Genomic DNA, 20,432 nt, shown 5'->3' with positions numbered 1-20,432 from the left:
CTGTGGGGATGGTGGTTTCCTGTTTCTGTCTGATGGATTTGGGACTGGGTGGCCAGACGCTGGGACTGGGATTGCAACGGCAGGAAAGACTCCCGTGTCCAGACAGGCTTTTGGGACAGGGTAATTCTTTCTTGTGGAGACAGTCACAGACATGTAGGAAGCCTGGCCTACTAGATGCCAGTACTGCACTCCCCCACCCCCCCACTCCCTATACTGTTAACTCTGCCAAGGCCAAAACAATCCTGGTGGACAGTCACTGGCCTGAGGGAACGTGTCTAGTTCTGGTGCTGCTGTTTAACGGCCTCACTGGGGGCTAGGAATGTCTGGTCACCTCCGTGCCATCTGGGGTTGGGTGGTGCTAGGGCTACAGTGCTGGTGGCTGGGTCCTCAGTGCGGTAGTGTTGAGAGCTGGGACCTATAGAATGTGGCTGGGCCATGAGCTGGTTCATGGGTTGTGGATTAGTGGACTCGTGGCTTATCACCCATAGGAGTGGCTTGTGATGATGGTGAGCTCTCTTGGCACACCGTTCTGCCTTGACACATGACGCCCTCTGCCATGCCATGACGTAGCTAAGATCCTCACCACTCAGGCACCATGCCACACTCTTGGATTTTCCAGCCTCCACAACTGTGGCCATAGAACTTCTATGTTTTCTAAGTTCATTGGTCTCTGGTACTTTGTGACAGCAGCAGAAAATGGACGAGTCAACCCGTTTTTCCATCCAACTAACATCCTTGAGCGCTCGGAGCTGTGGGGCCCGGAGGCCTTGGTGTTACTTGGATGGGCAGTGTGGGTAGACACAGCTTGGCTGGCCCTGAGGAAACTTGGTGCAAAACTTGTGTGTTAAAGGACTCCAGTGTGTGCGAGCTTCTTAGTGTGCACGCCTGCTTCCTGCCAGAGGCAGAAGTTTCCATTAGGGAGAACCTGGGAGGTCTCAGTGGCTCTGAGACCTGGCGCCTCCAGTCTCTGTGCTTTTAGTTCCCGCTGAGGCTCGCAGGTGCTGGAGCTGGGAGCTGGCCTTGGCTGGTGGTATGGTTTGGGAGGTGCTTACTTCTTGGTCTTCGGCTGGGGGTGCTATTTTGGGGGTGTTCAGGAAACTTCAGGAGGTGAGGCCAAGCTGGAGGAGGAAGTTTTCCACAGCAGTTCCCAAATCAATTTGGCCAGAAAACCCTTCCCTCCCGACCCCAGCATCTGTAATCAGCTGGCATGTAACACATTGCAGGGCTGGTGACAGGGTGAACCTGCCTGTACTAGACCAGGCTAAGGAGACGCCCAGGTCTCACCCCTGATGGCTGCCACTTCCAGTGGCAGCTGCTTAGATTCATGGTGCACACAAAAACCTGGGGACTTTCTGGAATTTTCTGCATCCCAATAGCCGCTTTCTGCAGTGTTACCTCCTGGGGACTTTTGCTGATCCTCCCGCTCTTCACCCCATCTTCGTTCCATTGCTCTGACGTCATCATCACATACTTAACTCAGTTTTCATTACCTCCCCTGCACACAGAATACAATCTCTCACCAGCTCAGCAGTGCTGTGTTTCTGGCTTTACCCCGAGCCTCATGGCCCAGAGTAGGTGCTCAGTGCAAACATGGAGAGTATTTTGTTTAATCCATCGTCCCCGCTTCTGTGGTCACACGTGCCACCTCCCCAGCTGTGTCATCTCCCCATGTGTCATTGAGAAGACACTTTGATGGATACTTACAGCTCAATCGATACGCCAAGAAAACTGCAGTTTAAGTCCAATTTTATCACATCTGGAAAAACTTTGCCATGGAAGGAGAGAGGCTCAGGTTTCATATCTCTGGAGCCACTGCCCCAAGCCCCAAACCTCCTCCTTTCCCCAAGGAAGTCTAGGTTGGTCAGAAGTCAAAACTATCTTGCAGAGCCAGACTGAGAGCTCCTTTAGAATACTCTCTCAGCCAGGCACTGGTGGCTCAAAGTTAGTGCTCTGCCACTTGAGCCACAACTCCAGCATTTTTTGCGATTAATTGGAGAAAAAGAGTCTCATAGACTTTCCTACCTGGGATGGCTTTGAACCACAATCCTCAGATCTCAGCCTTCTGAGTAGCTAGGATTACAGGCGTGAGCCACTGGTACCCAGGAAACTCTTATTTCCAATTAACCATCAAAAAAATCAGGCTTTAGCCTTGGACAAAAAAGCTCAAGGACAATACTCAGGCCCTGAGGTCAAGCCCCAGGAGAGAGAGAGAGAGAGAGAGAGAGACACACACACACACACACACACACACACACACACACACACACACACTTTTCAACTCCCCTGTGAATTTGTCATTCCCCATGTGTTGCCCTCCTAGATTGCCCAGTTATCAGGAAGAAGCATGGAGAGTTCTGGAAAAGCAAGCTCAACCCTGGGTGGGGCCTCAAAATAGAGCCAGCCTGTCCAGCCCCCTCCCCCTGTTATATTTACATAAGGACATCGAAAGTTTGGAAGTAGAGGCTGTAAAATGAGTCCAGACCAGGTGATTAACTTCCTCCCTGCCAGGGGCTGATTAGGAAACAGCAAAGGTTGAGAACTTTCTCTTCTAACAAAACTCTAGACACCCACAGACTGCTCCACACCACAGGCAATCGCAGGAAAGCAGCCTCTGGACCGGCTGGGGTCGTTCTCCCAGGCTTCCTCTGGCTGACTGAATTACCCTCAGTGTGTATGAGCTAACTCAAAGTCCAGGCTTGGATACAGAAGACGGGACTGTGTGTGTAGTGCTCAGCCTGTGTTTGGTGTATGGAACCTATTAACTCTCATCACTGACAGTGCTCATAAGCCAGCCAGTATTGCGAGAGCTACACAAAAAACTGGCCAGTCAAATGAATTCCATAGAAAATATTTTATTATTATCAAAAGCTCTGTGGCACGGCTTTGCAGAGGAACACACACCTCCTCTTCCTCTGTGGCCGTGACAATAACACAGGACTGTCAAGTGGAGTGTACCAATTTAGATCACCGTGGGACACATTCTGTGCTACCTACAGATAGATCATCAGGCCTCAGACCCTCAAACTGCCAACACTACCCAGGACCCTGGGAAAGCCACTGCCACACAATCTCACCACGTCCTATACAATTCAGGGTTCCAGGGAAGAAAGCAGGTGCAAAATTATATTTTCTTATGGGCGGGGGTGGTCTTAGGGCTTGAACTCAGGGCCTGGGCACTGTCCCTGAGCTTTCTTACTCAAGGCTAACACTATCACTTGAGTCTGCTTCTGGCTTTTTTGGTAGTTAAATGGAGATAAGAGTCTCATGGACTTTCCTTCCTGGGCTGGCTTTGAACCTTGATCCTTCAATTGCAGCCACCTGAGTAGCTACGATTATAGGCACGAGCCACCGGTGCCCAGCTTCTTTATGAAAATAAGGTAGTCATTGTGGAAATAAAATCAAAATACCACCATCTAAACCAGTGGCCAAGGATCCAGTCCTTGTGTGTGGCCAGGGATTTGGGTAGAGAAAGGTAGACAGGGTTGTTGGAGCTGTGATGAGCGCATGCGCATCAGAGGCCAGCTTTCCCATGGAAACCCAGACTCCCCCTTTCCAATGTCAGAGTGAGTACCACCCTTTCTGCTTCCCCACTGGGACCCAGGTGACTTCCTTATAGTCTGTTGGTGCAGAGGGTAAGAGACAGAGGGAACGTGGCCTGGAGGGTCTGCTCAGTTAGGGGGCCGGGCCTCGGGGGTCCTCTCCTGTACCTCATCGTACTGTGGTGGTGGCGTCAGAGGCTCGATGGAAGAGGGTGGGATGTTTTTGTCAGGGAGGTTGATTCTGAAGTCTTTGAGGTGAAGTTTCTCAGACTTAATCCTTCGAACTTTCAATGGCTTCAGGCGTTTGGCCATCTTGGAGTTCTGCCGATCAGGGGGCTGCCCTGGGCCCCCCTCAGCATCCGCCCTGGCAGCCGTGGGGGTGGATTCATCCAGCCCTGTTAACGACTCATAGGAGGGCAGAGAGACTCCCATCCCCGGGCTCTGCTCCAGTGCCCTGGTGCCCGAGTGGCTGGAATTCATGACTTCATCGTAGCTGGGAACATAGTATCGGGCCGACGCTTCCTCCTCCTCCTCCTCTTCCTCCTGGCTACAGAGGGACAGACAGACAGACTGGTGATCAGAAGTCTTGCAACCTCACTTCAGCTCCAGGGAGGCTCCCAGGAGTACCAAAGCTAATGTTCCACCTGCCGTATCTGTAAAAGCTTAGCACTCACCTGCCATGTTATATAGTTTTGTGTGACTTTGGGCCAAAGGATCAGGTAGGCCTAAGTACTCAAATGCAGATGTGGTGTGTTACAGTCCCCTAGAGACCTGGGGGTATCTTGATGCCAGTGTTGTGGCTGGAAGGATGGGCCTTGGTCATGCTATTAGGAAAGGGAGGGTGGGCAGGAGAGGAACTCACACCTGTGGCTACTACATCCTGTCACTTGAGGGTTTTGGCATCAACTTCCTTTGCCTGGGAGCCTTACAAAGGCGACCACATGCCAGGCCAGGCTGTTTATTCCAACACCCAGCTTGTCCTTTGGCCAAAGATGACAAGATTATATAACACAGACACCAATCTGAAGCAACATGGTCACCCCTAGGGACCAAAGAAGCATCTGGACTGTAACATTTGCATGTATCGTAAGTTATTCTGCAATTGTACCTTCCAGGTTCCTCCCAAAACTCAGTAAAATCAAACTTGCTCTCATTAGAATGTTGAATGGGAAAAATTCACCAATTCAGGAACCTTTTTTTTTTTTTTTTGGTGCTAGTGCTGGGGCTTGAACTCAAGGCCTAGGTCCTGCCTCTGAGCTGTTTTGCTCAAGGCTAACACACTACCACTTGAGCCACAGGGCTACTTCTGACTTTTTGGTGGTTAACTGAGTCTCGTAGATCTTCCTGCCTGGGCTGGCTTCAAACCTTGATCCTCAGATCTCAGCCTTTTGAGTGGCTAGGATTACTAGCGTGAGCCACCAGTGCCTGGCAACTCAGGATATTTTAAAAAATGCTTTCCATTTTATAAGCAGTCATGCCAAAGCTCTCTCTGAGGCTCCTCCACCTGACCCTGGCTGACCCCTGAGGCCACCTTGTTGGCCCTCAGCTCCCTCCCATTTACCTTTAGGAAGGCACTCGCCTGTGCTCCTGGCTGACCAGCATGGGGACAGGGAGTGGCTGATTTCCCTCCTTTGCTCTTCCCTGTGTCTCCATGGTTTCCAACACAAGACAGTGTGACTGTGACGGTTAGCTCTATGTGACAGCCTGGGGTGTTCAGGCCAAATGCTGTTTCTGAGCGCGTCTCTGAGGATCTTTCCAGAAGAGATGTAGCCTTGAATCTATGGACTCGGTTGGGTAGCAGCCCAACTCATTGAGGGGCCACAGAATTGAAGGTCACACTATCTCCCTAGCTGGGCAGCTCCTCTCCTCTCCTCTTGCCCTGCTCAGATGGAGTTAAACCTCCAAAAAGCTTTCCTGTATGGTGGTTAATTATTTCCTATCTATCTATCTATCTATCTATCTATCTATCTATCTATCTATCTATCTATCTATTTATTTTGGTGGGACTGGAGTTTGAACTCAGAGTCTCCTACTTGTTCAGCTTGCTTGTTTAGCTGGTACTCTACCACTTCAGCCCTGCCTCCCACCCAGCTTTTTGCTGGTTATTTTGGAGATAGAATCTTGTAGACCTTTTTGGTTTCTAAATGCAATCCTCAGATCTCAGCTTTCCTAAGTAGCTAGGATTAGAGCCATGAACCACGGGTGCCCGGCCTTGGTGGTGGATCCTGACTGTCGATGTGACTGGATTGAGAGATGCTCAGGACGTTGTCAGTAAAGCACACGTCTGTGGCTGTCTATGAGGGCATTTGCAGAGGTAATTAACTTAGGAGGGACGAGTCCTCTGGATGTGGTGGCACTTTGGGTCACGTCTTGGCCAATATGATAGGCAGAGAGAGAGAGAGAGAGAGAGAGAGAGAGAGAGAGAGAGAGAGAGAGAGAGAGAGAGAGAGGCAGACAGACAGACAGACAGATACAGAGGCTAAGAGGTAAGAGACAAACATACATGGGGGAAAGAGGGAGAGAGAGAGAAAGAGAAGAGAGAGAGGCAGAGGGAGAGGGAGGGAGAGAGAGAGAGAAAAAAACAACTAGATTTAACTTTTAAACCATCTTCATGGCATTTTGGGGTCAAATTCAATATTGTATCCCAACCTTTCTTCCTTTTCTTTTTGTTGGTTGTGGGGCTTGAACTTTGGGCCTAGGTGCTGTCCCTCGGCTCTTCAACTCAAGGCAAGTACTCTACCACTTGAGCCACAGCGCCACTTCCAGTTTTCTGGTGGTTAATTGGAGATAAGTGTCTCACAGACTTTCCTTGCCCCTGCTGGCTTTGAACCACGATCCTCAGATCTCAGCCTCCTGAGTAGCTAGCATTACAGTCGTGAGCCACTGGTGGCCAGCTTATCTCAACCTTTTCAAGTCAAAGCAAAACATACCCAGCATGCTTGGGCAGGCAGACAAGCACCCGCACTGGTGCTATGTATGGCTACCCCAGGCCTTGCTCAGTTTCTTGGGGTGTCCACATCTTGGCACACCTGTAATCCAATCCCTCTGACTTGAGCTGTGTGTACAAATGATCAGCAGTTTCCCATGGCCTTTGTGGAAGAGACTGGGAAGGCAAAGCTAAACTAAAAAAAGCCAAACTAAAAAACTTCCACCCTCAACAGTCTGGGCTGGGCATGAGCCAGCTCAGTGGTAGAGCACTTGGCTACCATGTACAGGATCCAGGGTTCAATTCCCCAGTACTGCAAAAATCAAAACAAAAGAAACATGAATGTGACCCTTTCCTCTGGCCTGGGACCAGTCCATCCTCACCTGTCCTCCTCCTGGGCACGGGGCACGGCTCCCGCCTGCTGCTGGATGCGCGCCAGTTCCTCGCTCCGCCGCTGCTCCCGCTTGTCCCGGACACTCAGGCAGATGGACAGCAGCAGCAGCGCCACGCCGGCCCCGACCAGCACGTAGGCCACGGAGAAGGTCTTGCTCTTAAGGATCCCGCTCCCGATCTCCGTCTTGTTGCCCTGAGCCGTCGGTTTGTCGGTGCTGAACCCCGGTACCAGGTTCCACATGGCCATGATGACCCCGAGGACCAGCATTCCCAGGCCGATGGCCGTCAGTGCGTAGTGAGAGCCGCTGGCCTTGGATTGAGCCATCCTGGCAGTGGGAGCCGGGCACGGTCCGGCTCCAAGAAAGGAAATAAATAAATAAAAAGCAGCAGCAATTGATAGCTCTCAAGTGCACGGGAGACAATCTCTAGGGCCACAGGAACGAAGCATCAAGAAATGGTTGCCCACAAAAGCTCTAGACATCCTGTGTGGACGGCGGCGGTGGCCGCGGGGCCTGGAAGGGGAACGGAAAGGGCGAAGAGAAAAATCAGTTCACAGCCATCCTGGCTTTTGCCCTGCCTTGGATGCAGCTCAGGTTTCCCTAAGGCTCCATCCTCAAGTGAGCAGGGGGTGGCTGAGCAGCCAGCCCCACAGCCAGAGCAAAATCTGGGCCTACCCCGCAGGGGCAGCAAGGTCAGAGCTCCGGGCACTGAGACATTCCTGCTTAATAGAGAGCAGGAAAGCCTCAGCCCTCCCTGGAGGCAGGGAAAGGCAGTGAGCAAAGGCTGAGCCAAGATCAATCACTGTCACTAACTGCTTAGAGTGACAGGGCATTGGCCAATGGTATGCCCCTAGAGGCTGTGCACCGCCCTCACTGGCTTCCTATTTAGAATGAGGCTCTTGGATACTTTAACTGAGGCGGGGGCTTGAACTCAGAACCTCACTCTCTTGCTTGGCTTTCTCACTCAAGGCTGGCACTCTACCACTTGAGTCACTTCCAGCTTTTTGGCTGCTTCATTGAAGATAAAGTCTCACAGACTTTCCTGCCTGGGCTGATTTTGAACCTGGATCCTCAGATCTCAGCTTCTTGAGCAGCTAAGATGATAAGGGTGAGCCACCACACTCGGCTAGTTCTCTAGTTTTCTGATCACCCCAACTCAGGGGTCCCCCCTTCCAGATGTCCCCAGAAACCCCCAGGGACTATGTCACAGGTCTCTCATTTGGTCACCTGTCATTGTCATCTCTGGGCTTGGCACATAGCAAGGACTCAAATAAAGTGCCGTGAAATAAGAGACCCCACCACCACCAGAAGCCACCAGCAAAGCAAGCCTTTCTTTAGTCCTTTCCTGAAAGGCGCAGAAGCTTGCATGTCCCTGTTTAGCTTGGTGCCAGCCGGACCAAGAATCCCTCTCTTCATGAAGCAGCTCTAAGCACTGAGCTCAAGGGAGCAGACAGCAGCCCTGGGCCCCACAGAGCCTGGGTGGCCCAGTCACTAGAACACTGGGACCCCAGAGGAGGCACAGGCACTGGCCTTTGCTGCCCACCTGTCCTCTGGTACCCCCTGCAGCCACCCCTAATCACAGGGCACTGTTGGACCGTACAGTGGGTGAGGCTGGGGATGGGTGGATCCTGTTTCCAGTCCTGCATTCTTTCCAATCTTTCCAAAAGGATGCTAACCAGGACGCCTGAAATCTGATGCGGAGGTATTTTCTCCGTCAACCCCGTGGAATTGGCCACTTTGTGAAGAGATACTCTCAAAATATTTGGGGCAACATCCTTTATCAGCTTGAGGTTCGAGCTTTCTTTTTTTCCCCACTAGACAAATATTTTTTGTGCATCCAAGAACCTGTCCAGCAGCATGCCAGGCACTGGAGAGTGGGGAAGCCAGGGAAGGACTAATGGGGTGAACACCAATGGGGGCTGCTCCATACAGGGTGTCAGAGGCAGGCAGTGTGGAGTGCTGGGCTTGAGACTTCGCAGAGTCCTCTGAGAGGGGAAAATACCACTGGTATGGCAGGCTTCACCCCTACCCAGAGACAAATGGACCAAGAAAATGTGCCAGGCACCAGTGGCTCACGCCTGTAATTCTAGCTACTCAGGAGACTGAGATCTGAGGATTGTGGTTTGAAGCCAGTCCAGGCAGGAAAGTCTATAAGAGTCTTATCTCCAATTAAACACACACACACACACACACACACACAAAACAGAAATGGAGCTGTGGCTCAAGTGGTTGAGTGCCAGCCTTGAGCAAAAACAGCCAAGTGAGAGCTCAAGGCCCTGAGTTCAAGCCCCACTATCAGCACAAGAAAAAAGAAAAAAGAAAGAATTTTGCTTATCCACCAAGAATAATATTTATTATGTCATTCAGGGGACTGTAAATAGATGGACTAGAAAAAATAATGTTAAATGAGGGAAGTCAGGCTCAGAGATACAATGGCTGCATGTTTTCTCTTAGGTGAAGGTTAGATCTAAAATATAACCATAACATGAAATCACATACAAGGTCATCTGCAGATATACACAAACACCTTGACTAAAGGATGGTATTCCGGGATTGGGGGTAGGGAGGACTTCAATGGTGTAAGAGGCAACTTGAAGATTCTTTCACTGGTCCTGTGAATTAATGAAAAGTCCCCCGACTGAATCTGTGCCCTTGGATCCCAGCTATTCTCTGCTACATGCAGTCAACTTTGCCATCACCAAGGAGGACCAAACTCAGGGAGAAGCGTGTGCTGGGGCGGGCACACTGCCCCTTCCACAGACCACATCTTGTGATCCTCTTAAAGCAAACAACCAAAGATTCAGGGGAGCACCTTGTTCCTTTTCCATTCCAGTAATAAAGTGATAACTCCTCCAGAATTTCCCCAGAGACACAGGCTGGGCTCATGGCCACCCTGGCCTTATCTGGGACAGGGGGCAGTTGTAACTCTGCAGAGCTTCCTCCTCTTCTGCCCCTGATTCTCTCTCATTTCACCTGAAGCCAATGTCTGCACCCCTGAAGGCTGCAGATGTCCTGAAGCACCATGGCCCCATGGCTGCTGTGGAATGAAGCTCCTCCCTCTGCCCTTTACCATGTTAGTCCTGACTTAAAACTAGAGTTTGGGCCTGGGGATCTAAAAACCTGGTTTCAGTGGAACTCCTTTGAACAACTGACTTACACTTTAACAAAAAGAATACCGGGAAGCTGGAACTTAGGTCATCAAGGGGGAGGGGGAAGACAGAGGAAGAGAGGAAGGGTAGGTGGATACAGCCAGAATATTCCACAGACATATGTTAAAAAGGAACCAGGTCACTGAGGGGAGGGGTGCGGGTGGAGAGGTGGGGGAGAACGAGGGGAGGGGTGATGCTAATCCAGACCATCAGACTCACAAACTGACACATTGATTTGAAACCCTTTGTACACTTACTGAAAGATTATTTTCTAAATTATATAATTAAAAAAAACCAAATGCATAGCCCCTTGTGTGTATGTACACGCATGTGCATGCAGTACCCATACATATATGGTAAGCACACATGAGCTTATGGGTGCATTTCATATATACAGGTGCATATGTGTGTATATATGTATGCAAATATGCATTCACACACATTGCAGGCCTGTGCATGGGGTATGAGCGTGCATGGGGTGGTGTGCAGAGCACTTAGTAGAGATCCTCCTGCCAGGGAGTGGTAAGCAATGGTCCTGCATGCACGCGTGAGTGCGTGTGTGTGTGTGTGCGCGCATGTACACACACACACACACACACACACACACACACACACACAGAGAAGTTGGAGCTCTGGGCTTCAAGGATGCTTGGCCTTTACCCAGCAGATGGCGGCCAGGTCAGACTCAGAGGGGCTCATGATGGGAGGCGAGCGATCAGAGCAGGCACTATGCAGGAGGGGAGGGACCACTCCCTGAGCACCTGCTAGGGGCCAACAGCCTGCCTTGTGTCCAATGGTGGCTCCAGTTCTCCAACAGATCCAACTCTGCTTTATTGACACTAGGCAGGGCTCCCTGGGGTCTGTAAACCCAGCCCCAGATGGCTGGCTGTTGACTTTATTTCTGCCTTGTTGACCGTGCATGGCCCCATGATATATTTAGCCTGCTGTTCCTTCCCTTTCAAAAATATGGAAAGAAGCTAATTTGGGGCTTAGAGACTTGGAATCATGCAGCTCTCAACATGTCCCCCTTTGGAGGCCAGCCAAAGGCCCAGGGCGGCCAGGCAACACCCCTAGAGCTGGAGTGGGACCTGTCCGGCACTCTTCCATCTCAAGGCAGGCCCAGGGGAATGACGCTGGGTGTGGGTTGTTAAGATGATCTGCTAATCCCCAGAGAGAGGGACCTACCTATGGTTACCTGGGGATACTTGGTGTAAGCCCGCGGACAGCCCTTCATGCCTTGAGTTCAAGGTTTGCCTAGAAGAGAGCAGAAGATGCCATTTCTAAGCAGTGAGCTTTTGGGTATTGTGAGGTTTTGAGGTGAGGCCTGTGGTTTAGGGAGCTGGGGTGTACATAAGACACCAGATAAGGAAGGCAGCCGGAACTCCACATATACAATCCAGGACTGCAGACTGGTAACAGGCAGTAGCTAACACCTACCAAACCCTCTCGTGATTCTGTCAGAGGATCTGGACAGAAAGGGGGAAATACTCCCAGGCCATTCTCTGAGAAATACAAAACCGTAAAGCCAAACCAAATAAAGCCAACAGGGGAAGTGAGCCCAGCCTGCTCCACTGGCCCATAAGCAAACAACCCAAATCTAACCCAGCAGCGCTTTCTAGAGAAGAGACTCCATCACCATCAAGAATGTAACACTGGCTCAACAGCAGGGACTGGAATGCCATTGCACAAAAGGAAGTATAAATCAGAACAGGAACACCCTGCAGAGTACCATGCAGCACCGAACATGAGTGACGGCTATGTGTACCAATAAGGAAGAGTACCATGCAGCAGTAAACACGAGTGATGGCTATGTGCACCAATGAGGAGGTATACTATGGTAGCAGTGAACATGAGTGACAGCTACATGCACCAATGGGAAGGAGCCTGACATGCATAATAAATAGAAAGGCAAACTGAAGAACAACAGGTATGCCCAGCATGGGTTCATTTAAACAAAGTTAAAAACTAACCAATACATTGCTCTACTTTAGTAATATTAGGAGGAAATTCAGAATTTTACACTAAAATTCAGGATTATTAGATCCTAAAGGACTGAGGAATAGCACTGGGAGAGAATAGTGGAGCGTACCACAGGTATGGCCTTCTTCCATTATTCCTTGAAACTTACATGCCTTATATAGACTCTTTTGATTGGGGGAATAGTTCAAGAAACGTTTTATTTCCTCAAACTCATCATCTTTTCATTAGCATAATATCCTTAGAGCTTTCTTAGCATAACTTCCTTAGAGCTTTCAACTTTCCCCATTGGACTGACCTCAGTTTCCCTCAATGGCTTCCTTTCTGTGTTCACCACACCAAGTACTTCCTCCCACAGGGCCTTTGCACTTACTTGAAAGTATCCCTCCCACCCATTCTTTGGTTGGCTACTTCTTCAGGATTTCCTCAACTATCTAAAATCCTCTGGGCCCTGGCTTAGCCCTCACTGACATTCTCCCCCAGGAGGGATGACATCACATCACAGTTGATATAGAAACTTGTTATCCCTCGCTCTCTCTCTCTCTCCTGAACAGGGTGTAGACTCAGAAGGTTCTTGTCTGCTCTGTTTATCACTAAGAACCCACAACCCAGCACAATGTATACCATGATATTTGTTGAATATATATTAAAATATTTAACTGATAGCTCAAGATAGGCAAATAGGAATACATACTCTCTCCAGGGTTCCCAGAAACCAGCTCCATTAGAACCTAAGAAGGAATCGGATCAGATCTGCAGTGGGATCAGAGGTCACAAAACCTCCCAGGTTCTCCCAGGCAGTCTCCAGGGAGCAAGATGGCTGGGCCTCCTCCACCTGGGCCTCCTGGACATCAAGCAGGGAAGGGGACCACGTGGATGCCTGGTGACAAGGGTTCCAAAGGAGGAACCACAGAACTAAGACCTGGTAGCAGGCACTTACATTGGTAGTAGTTTCCAGGGACTCCAAAACTGAAAAATCAATATGTCAGTCCATGAAGGAGTTAACCCAGTGTCCGGCAGGGAGCTGCTGTCCTGACCTGAGGCAGGTGAGCATCTGCCCATCTTTATCCCACAAAAGGTTGAGGGGTTTATCAAGGTCATACAAGTCAGGGGCAGAGTGGAATCTGAGTCCAGTTCAAGATCATGCAAGTCAGGGGCAGAGCGGAATCTGAGTCCAGTTCAAGGCCATGCAAGTCAGGGGCAGAGTGGAATCTGAGTCTGAGTCCAGCTTGGGGTGGTTTACCACTCAGCCTCTGTGTTTCTTGGAGTCTGGAAAAAGGCACATGGTAGGTAGGATCACAGTCCTCGAAAGTAATCTAGGTCCAAACCCCTGGAATTTGGGATCCTTAGATGGCCTTTGCTTTGTGACCAGTGAAGAATGTTGAGATGGGGACATGGCTCCAATTCAACCCCAGTACCAGTGTCCCTACAAGGGGAAGAGAAAAGGCCAAAGGAGGAAGTAGGCATTAAGAATGGCAGCAGGAGGGTAGGGGGGATGTGGTCCAGCAGACAGGAAGCTTCTAGAAGCTGGAAAAGGCAGGGGAACAAGATCTCCCCTGGAGCCTGTTGATGGAGCCATCAGCCCCAGGCTGACAGCAGCTCTGGAAGCTCATTCTGGACTTTGGACCTCCTAAACCACAGGAAAACAAATGTGGGTTGTTTTAAGCCACCTAGTTCAGGATAATTCCTTCTGGCAGCCACAGGCAATGAACACCGACAGCCCTGGGATTCACAGCTCCTTGTGGCACCCACCAAGCCACCTGCAGGCCTCAACCTAGCACAGCCGGTGTGGCTGTATGATACCAGTTTATTATTCTGTTGCTATACTTTGAACATTTATAGTATTTTGTTACATCTTCTCTCTCTCTCTCTCTCTCTCTCTCTCTCGTTGGTAGTGGGGCTTGAACTCTGGGCCTAGGCACTGTCCTTCAGCTCTTCAGTTCAAGGTGAGTGCTCTACCACTTAAGCCACAGCGCCACTTCCAGTTTTCTGGTGCTTAATTGGAGATAAGTGTCTCGCAGACTTTCCTTGCCTGAGCTGGCTTTGAACCGCAATCCTCAGATCTCAGCCTCCTGAGTAGCTAGGATTACAGATGTGAGCACCGGTGCCTGGCTTTTCTCTTGTTTTTCAACAACTCACTATGGATACTCTTTCATATACTCAATCATATTTTAATTGCTGGGTTCTTTATCATCATCTTTTAAATTTCCCTGAGATTCCTAGTGTGAATTTTCTAGAATGAGCCTGGGTTCATATATCTTTTAAGCTCAGAGGAGTTTGGTCACACTGAGACAGCACAGCAGAGATTCAAATTTGGCATATGGGACTCCAGGCTACCATATCCCCTCAACCCCCTCATCTCCCCATGGGCCCCATGCCCACAGGCCGCCCCCTCAGATACCCTGGCTGCCAGAACCCCTCCTCAGATTTACTGGAGACTCCATGGTCAGGTAGTAAAATTCCTTTTTCCTCCTCAAGAAAACCAGCTTTCCCTAGCTGACTCAATTCTAGTCCTCCCTCCCCGCTGCAGCTCTGATACTTATCTGGGCATGTGGTAAATAATTGATGACTGGAGTTTTAATCATAAAACTGGAGTAAAGGCTCCCAGTGGGGAGGCCCCAGCAGGTCCTAGCCCATGTCTGTGGTAGAGACACTTTGGGTTTTAGTGAGGCCTCAGAGCTGGGGAGCAGCAGGGCGCATGTGGCCGGTTCTTGGGAACCAGTACAAACTGGTCAGTTCTAGAGCCCTGCATGATTCACTGCGGGTTTGTACCCAGGCTGGCAGACAGCTGTGGTCCAGATCAAGCCACCCCACAGAACCAATAACTCCACACAGAACTCATACTCGAACCCCAGCACTTGGGGAGCAAAGCTCAGCCAGCAGTGCTTGGGTGTCTCTCCTGAGAATCCTGGGGTACAGCTGAACCCCTTCTCCTCCCATGGGTGAGTGAGAAGCAGGGGAAGGAAGATGCTGGAGAGGGGGGCAGGTAGGAGGCTCAGGCCAGTGACTGTCACCTCTGGCCGTCTGCTCGGGTAGAAACATGATCATGGGCCTCCTCAGGCTGCGGTAACAAATAGCACCGACTCTGGTGGCTTAGGACAATGGAAGTCTGTACTCTGAGTTCTGGTGGTCATAGGTCTACAATACAGTGTCAGCTAGACACATTCCTTCAGGGGCTGTTAGGAGAAACCCATTTCCTTGTGCCTTACAGGTCCTAGAGGCCCTGGAAGCACCCTTTGGCTCCTAGCCTCTTCCTCTGCCTTTGAGGCACACCCCTCTGGTCTCTCCGTCCGTTACCATGCCTCCTCTGCTCGCCACATCTCGAGGATAGATTAGGGAAAATGAGGCCTGGTCAACACCAGCCAAGAACTCAGAAACCAATGGCATATTTAGAAACACAGGAGCACCGTCTTCTTTGTTTTAACCCTTTAATCCTTCAGAAGCTACAGTATTAGCACAAGGGGAAAGAAAAGAGCAAGGGCAGCTTTCTCCACCTGACTTGGCCTGCTAGCCCCAAACGATTAGTGTGCTCTGAAAACTGAGAAAGAATATCATACAAAGCAAATAGTGGAGAAGCAAATACTTGGAAACATGGCTCCTCCTGGCACAGAGTGCTTATCTCAACGGATAAGCATCTGTGGCAGGATGTATTCTTTATCTCAAGGATAAACACCCAGTTTTAGAATATATGGCAGGCTGGGCACCAGTGGCTCATGTCTGTAATTCAGCTACTTGCGAAGCTGAGACCTAAGGATCATGATTGAAGCCAGCCTGGGCAGGAAAGTCTGGTGGACTCTTATCTCCAATAAAATTAACAAAAAGCCAGAAGTGGAGCTGTGGCTCAAGTGGCAGAGTGCTAGTCTTGAGCAAAACAAGCTTGGGGACAGTGCCCAGGCCCTTAGTTTAAGAACTAGGACGGACACACACACACACACGGCAGGATGCACACACACACACACACACACACACACACACACACACACACACACACACACACACACACACACACACACACACAGGGGACAGTGCCCAGGCCCTTAGTTTAAGAACTAGGACGGACACACACACACACACACACGGCAGGATACACACACACACACACACACACACACACACACACACACACACACACACACACACACACACACACACACACACACACACACACACACGGCAGGATGCATTCTTTCCTAAAAGGGATCTCAAAACATAATGGTCAAATATTTAAAGTACAGGTAAGTCTTAGAGATCCTGAACCAAAGTAATAAAAGTGAAAAGACAAACACCTATCTTTGCATCTGACTATAAGCCAGACCCTGCCTTTATCATATAAATACCCCTGATGTCAATGAGCTCAGTGCTTCTCCCTTTGAAAGCACCCATACTCTTAGTGTGCCTCTGCTTTTCCGCTTATCCACTTGTCTGCTTGCTTGCTTCTTTACTCAATAAAGCTCCACCAAGTTTTCTTACCATTATGACTTCTCCAGAAATTCTTATCTGCAGTCAAACTCAGGGACCCTAAGTGGAGAGTCCCTATTTCTAGAGGGAAACCTTACAGACCCTTACCTGGGCCCGGCGACAATCTCAAGATCCCCCTATAAGGGAACAAGCTGCAGGTCCCAGGAACAGGATGGAGGCCAGTGGGACAATGGCGGCATTACTCAGTCTGCCAGTGCAGCCCCAGGCACAGTCCTGATGCACCCTGGACTATTCCTGATTCCTGACTATTCCTCTGATTCCTGATTGCACAGGCTTTGTGGAGAGGGGGACTTCTTGGCTTCAGACAAAGCGAATCCGATTACAAATCTGGGGGAAATGCAAACCTCTTGGGCTTTTCAAATCACAAGAACAGCTAACACACACCAAATGCTTCCTCTTTGCATTTTATCCTCACAGTCGGATGAAGATATGACCCTGCGTGCGCCTCCCCCATCATGCTACTCAGGTGGACATGGAAGTTCAGAAAGGTTCCTTAATTTGCCCAAAGTTCCTTGTTAATAAGTAGCAGAGTATGCTGGGAACCAGATAGCCAGGTCCAGAGTCTACCCTCACCCTTCACCTGCCCCAAGTCCGGCTTTACAATAGCTTTTTCCAGACCACACATTGACAAAGACAAACATCATTCTCCCCAGTCACCTGCCTTGAACAGGAAGGGTCAAACACAATGCCAACTTCTTGATCACCCTGGCTCAGCTCCTGTGGCTTGGGGCTGCCTCTAGTCTGTCTCCTGTCAAGAACTCTGCCCTCTCTGAGCTGGGCAGCCAGTGACAGGAGCTGGCATTACTGCACAAAGTTGAGTCCCGCCTGCTATATATTGTGTCTTATGACTCTGTCTCTTTGGGCCAGGCATGAACTGGACATCCATTCAGCCCTTCAGGGTGTTTAAATCCAAAAGATGACCTGAGCAAATAGATCTCCAAACATTCTGGAACACTGGAGCTGAGGACCAGGAAGGGACAAGACCCCTCCTAGAGCTGAAAGAAATTTCCAGGCCAACCAACTACCATGCAAATGTTAAAACCCTAACTGCTCCTCCAAGCTGATGTTGCCTGGTAAATGTGGGCTCTGGTGGGCAGGAGCCAAGGCACTGTGGTTAGTAGGCTGCCTCTTTTTTCTCCAGTCAGGTAATTTTTTTTTCTTTTTTGATTGGTTGTAGGGTCTGGGCCTGGATGCTGTACCTGAGCTCTTCAGCTCAAGGCAAGTGTTCTACCACTTGAGCCACAGCACCACTTGCAGTTTTATGGTGGTTAATTGGAGATAAGTCTCACGGACTTTCCTGCCCAGGCTGATTTGAACTGCGATCCTCAGATCTCAGCCTCTGCAGTAGCTAGGATTACAGATGTGAGCCACCGGCACCCGGCAATCCAGTCATGTATTTAACAAACCTCAGCAGAGTACCCAGTGCAATAATGAGCCATGCAGTGTGGACATCTCAGAGAAAACAATAGAGAACCAGGCATGCTACAGGTATGACTTTTCTTCAAAAAAAACTTCAGAACCAACAAGAAAATCCCTTACAGGTAAACAAAGCTGTCTTTTGTTAAACAGGCCGCTGGTGTCTCTCAAGGGTGTGGAACTATGCACACTGCTGCTTGCACAAGTAATACCTAGGTCTTTGGAGGCCCTGGTCAGCCAATCATAACTTCCCGTTTCTGAGAGGGTGGGGCCATGGGCCAGCCGATCAGTTCCTCCAGTTCCTTGGGGGTGTGGCACAGCCAGTCAATTCATTTTTCCGGCTTCCTAGAAGGTGTGGCCAGATTAGGTCAGAACATGGGAGACGCAATTCTTTGCTATGGAGAAATCACAACTCTCCCACCTGTAACCACTCTCCCACCTTCTAAAGACCACAGGGTCTTTAGAAGGATGGAGTGGGAAAAGGAGCTGCAAGGGACCAGCAGCATAGCCACACAGAGGAGGAGAAAGCTGGAGAAGGATTGGAAGGCCATGTTCAAGTGTTAGCCTGGGACCCAGGAGCCCTGGGAAGCAGAAGGCTTCCTGGGCCTGCCAAATGGAAGCTTGTGTGACCTTCAAGTCAACCCTGTGGCCCACTTGGGGGCATATGCTTATCCATGGCTTAAAGGTCACCTCCACATGGAGGCCCTCAACCCTTTGTAAGAAGCTGCTTGTCAACCTATGTAGATCTATTCTTAGAACCCTCCTGGGTGTGGAGTTGTAATGATCAATCATCTCATGTTTATCGTATTTGCTGCCTCTCTCCCCATATCCTCCATCACCCATATCGGCTCTAAGAAGCAGGCACAGGATTGATGTGGGGTGGGGGGGGGGGGGGTCGGCAGGGACAACAAGGGACAGCCAGGCTCCCAGCCTCAGTTCCCCATCTGTAAAATGAGAATTGAAATAGGACTTGTCTTAACTCACAGATGGACACAATGGGCCTGTGTTGTCCCCTGAGCGTCCTGTGTCACACCCTTGCAGGTGCCCAGGGTCTTTGGCTATGGAGGTTCCTCTGGGGTTCTATTGGGATTCCTCTGAGCAGAGACACAGTTGGCATGGAGGAACAGGACATGCAGCGCTGGAATCTTCTATACAGAGTTTGCAAATACTAAAACCCAACCACAAACTCACCTGTCTCTTTTCAGCCCAGCCACACACTGGCAAGTCTGAGTCAGACCAGAGCTCATAGTTGCCCAAGAAAATCTTCTCCCAGACCCAAGTTTCAGTCAACTGCTTCTGCCGAGTCGTAAATAGTTCCGTGCTTACTACATCTTAACCATCGGCACAGAAGCTTCCTTTAATAGCCCCCACATTCCACACTGGCCTGGATTGAAGGCATCCCTTGTACACGCAGCTGCTTAGAAAGAGTTAGCACCATGGCCTGGAATCAGGATAGCATTTCCCAGGCCCCACCAGCCTCCCTATCCCCGGGATAACATCAAAACAATCCAACATAATAATGTTCAGAAGACACAACCTGGAACGCATCATTCTGCAGGGCTTGCTGGCAGTTTTATGTGTTGTTTAGAACTGGAAACTAGCTGGAAGCTGGTGGCTCACGCCTGCAATCCTCCCTCCTCAGGAGGCTGAGATCAGAGGATCATGGTTCGAAGCCAGCCGAGACAGGAAAAGTCTGTGAGATTCTTACCTCCAGTTGACCACAACACATATAAAAAAGCCAGAATTGGAACTATGGCTCAAGTGATAGACCACAAGCCTTGAATGAAAAAGCTAAGGATCAATGTCCAGGTCCTAAGTTCAAGCCCTAGCAGTAATAATAATAATAATAATAATAAACTAGAAACTGCCAGCAGGAACATCAGATAACACTGACCCTGGTGTTTTCAATAGGCCTCCATGGGTAGCTCATGTAGCAAACACTGAACCCCCACATCATACCTGGTACCCCAAAATGTCCCCCAAAGGATGGAGTGTGAAGAAACGATTGCCTCTAGGTATCTAAGGTGGTGGGGATGCTGCGGTCCTCAGGGTCCTCGGGGTCCTCGGGGCTGGCTAAATGTGTAACTTGTACCCACATCTCTCTGTCCAGGGGCTCACACGGCCTGGCTGGGGATGTGACCAGCCGGGTCCCCTGCTCTGAGTCTCTTGCTTTCTGATGGAGTCGCTTGCACTTGGGGGTGAGAGTCGCCTGGAGGCCAGGATTTGGACAGCAGAGGGGCTGTGGACACCTAATTTCCACGCTCAAGGCAGTGTTCTCAGTCACGTGCTAGAGACACCCAGGGGGTGGGGCCCAAAGGGACTCTGCCCAAGGCCACGGGAGTAAGAGGCTAAGCCAGGATTTGAACCTGGATCTCGAGGTCGCAGAATCAGTGTTCTCATGGTGCCAAGCAGGAGAGGAAAATAGAAATAATCTCTTCCAATCCAAAATGGAAAGAGACGCTTGACAGAGCACAGAGAGGGCCTGGGAGGCCCCCTCACCACCATCACCAGCCGGGCAGCAGCCTTCCTGGAGCATGAAGCAGCCATGCCTCCG

The 20,432-nt window shown here is 50.1% G+C and overlaps 1 protein-coding gene across 3 annotated transcripts in view; it reads right to left on the bottom strand.

The window, feature by feature from the left end:
- Window positions 1-3,289: 3,289 nt before the first annotated feature.
- The window catches only part of Tmem51 (transmembrane protein 51), a 30,879-nt gene continuing 13,736 nt past the window's right edge, over window positions 3,290-20,432 (bottom strand). Inside the window, exons 2-4 of one of the 3 annotated variants that reach the window (XM_042669790.1) lie at window positions 11,192-11,260; window positions 6,849-7,370; window positions 3,290-4,086 (exon numbers count right to left, since the gene is read on the bottom strand). In XM_042669790.1, coding sequence (XP_042525724.1) covers window positions 3,669-4,086; window positions 6,849-7,183 — 753 coding nt within the window. In that variant the 5' untranslated portion in view covers window positions 7,184-7,370; window positions 11,192-11,260 and the 3' untranslated portion in view covers window positions 3,290-3,668. The remainder of the gene's footprint in view (window positions 4,087-6,848; window positions 7,371-11,191; window positions 11,261-20,432) is intronic. The other 2 variants (XM_042669793.1, XM_042669791.1) reach the window with 2 other exon arrangements.

The sequence above is a fragment of the Dipodomys spectabilis genome, unplaced genomic scaffold (assembly GCF_019054845.1).
Source record: "Dipodomys spectabilis isolate Male_0828 unplaced genomic scaffold, ASM1905484v1 ptg000504l, whole genome shotgun sequence".
Taxonomy (NCBI): domain Eukaryota; kingdom Metazoa; phylum Chordata; class Mammalia; order Rodentia; family Heteromyidae; genus Dipodomys; species Dipodomys spectabilis.
This window is presented reverse-complemented; position numbering and strand designations above follow the sequence as displayed.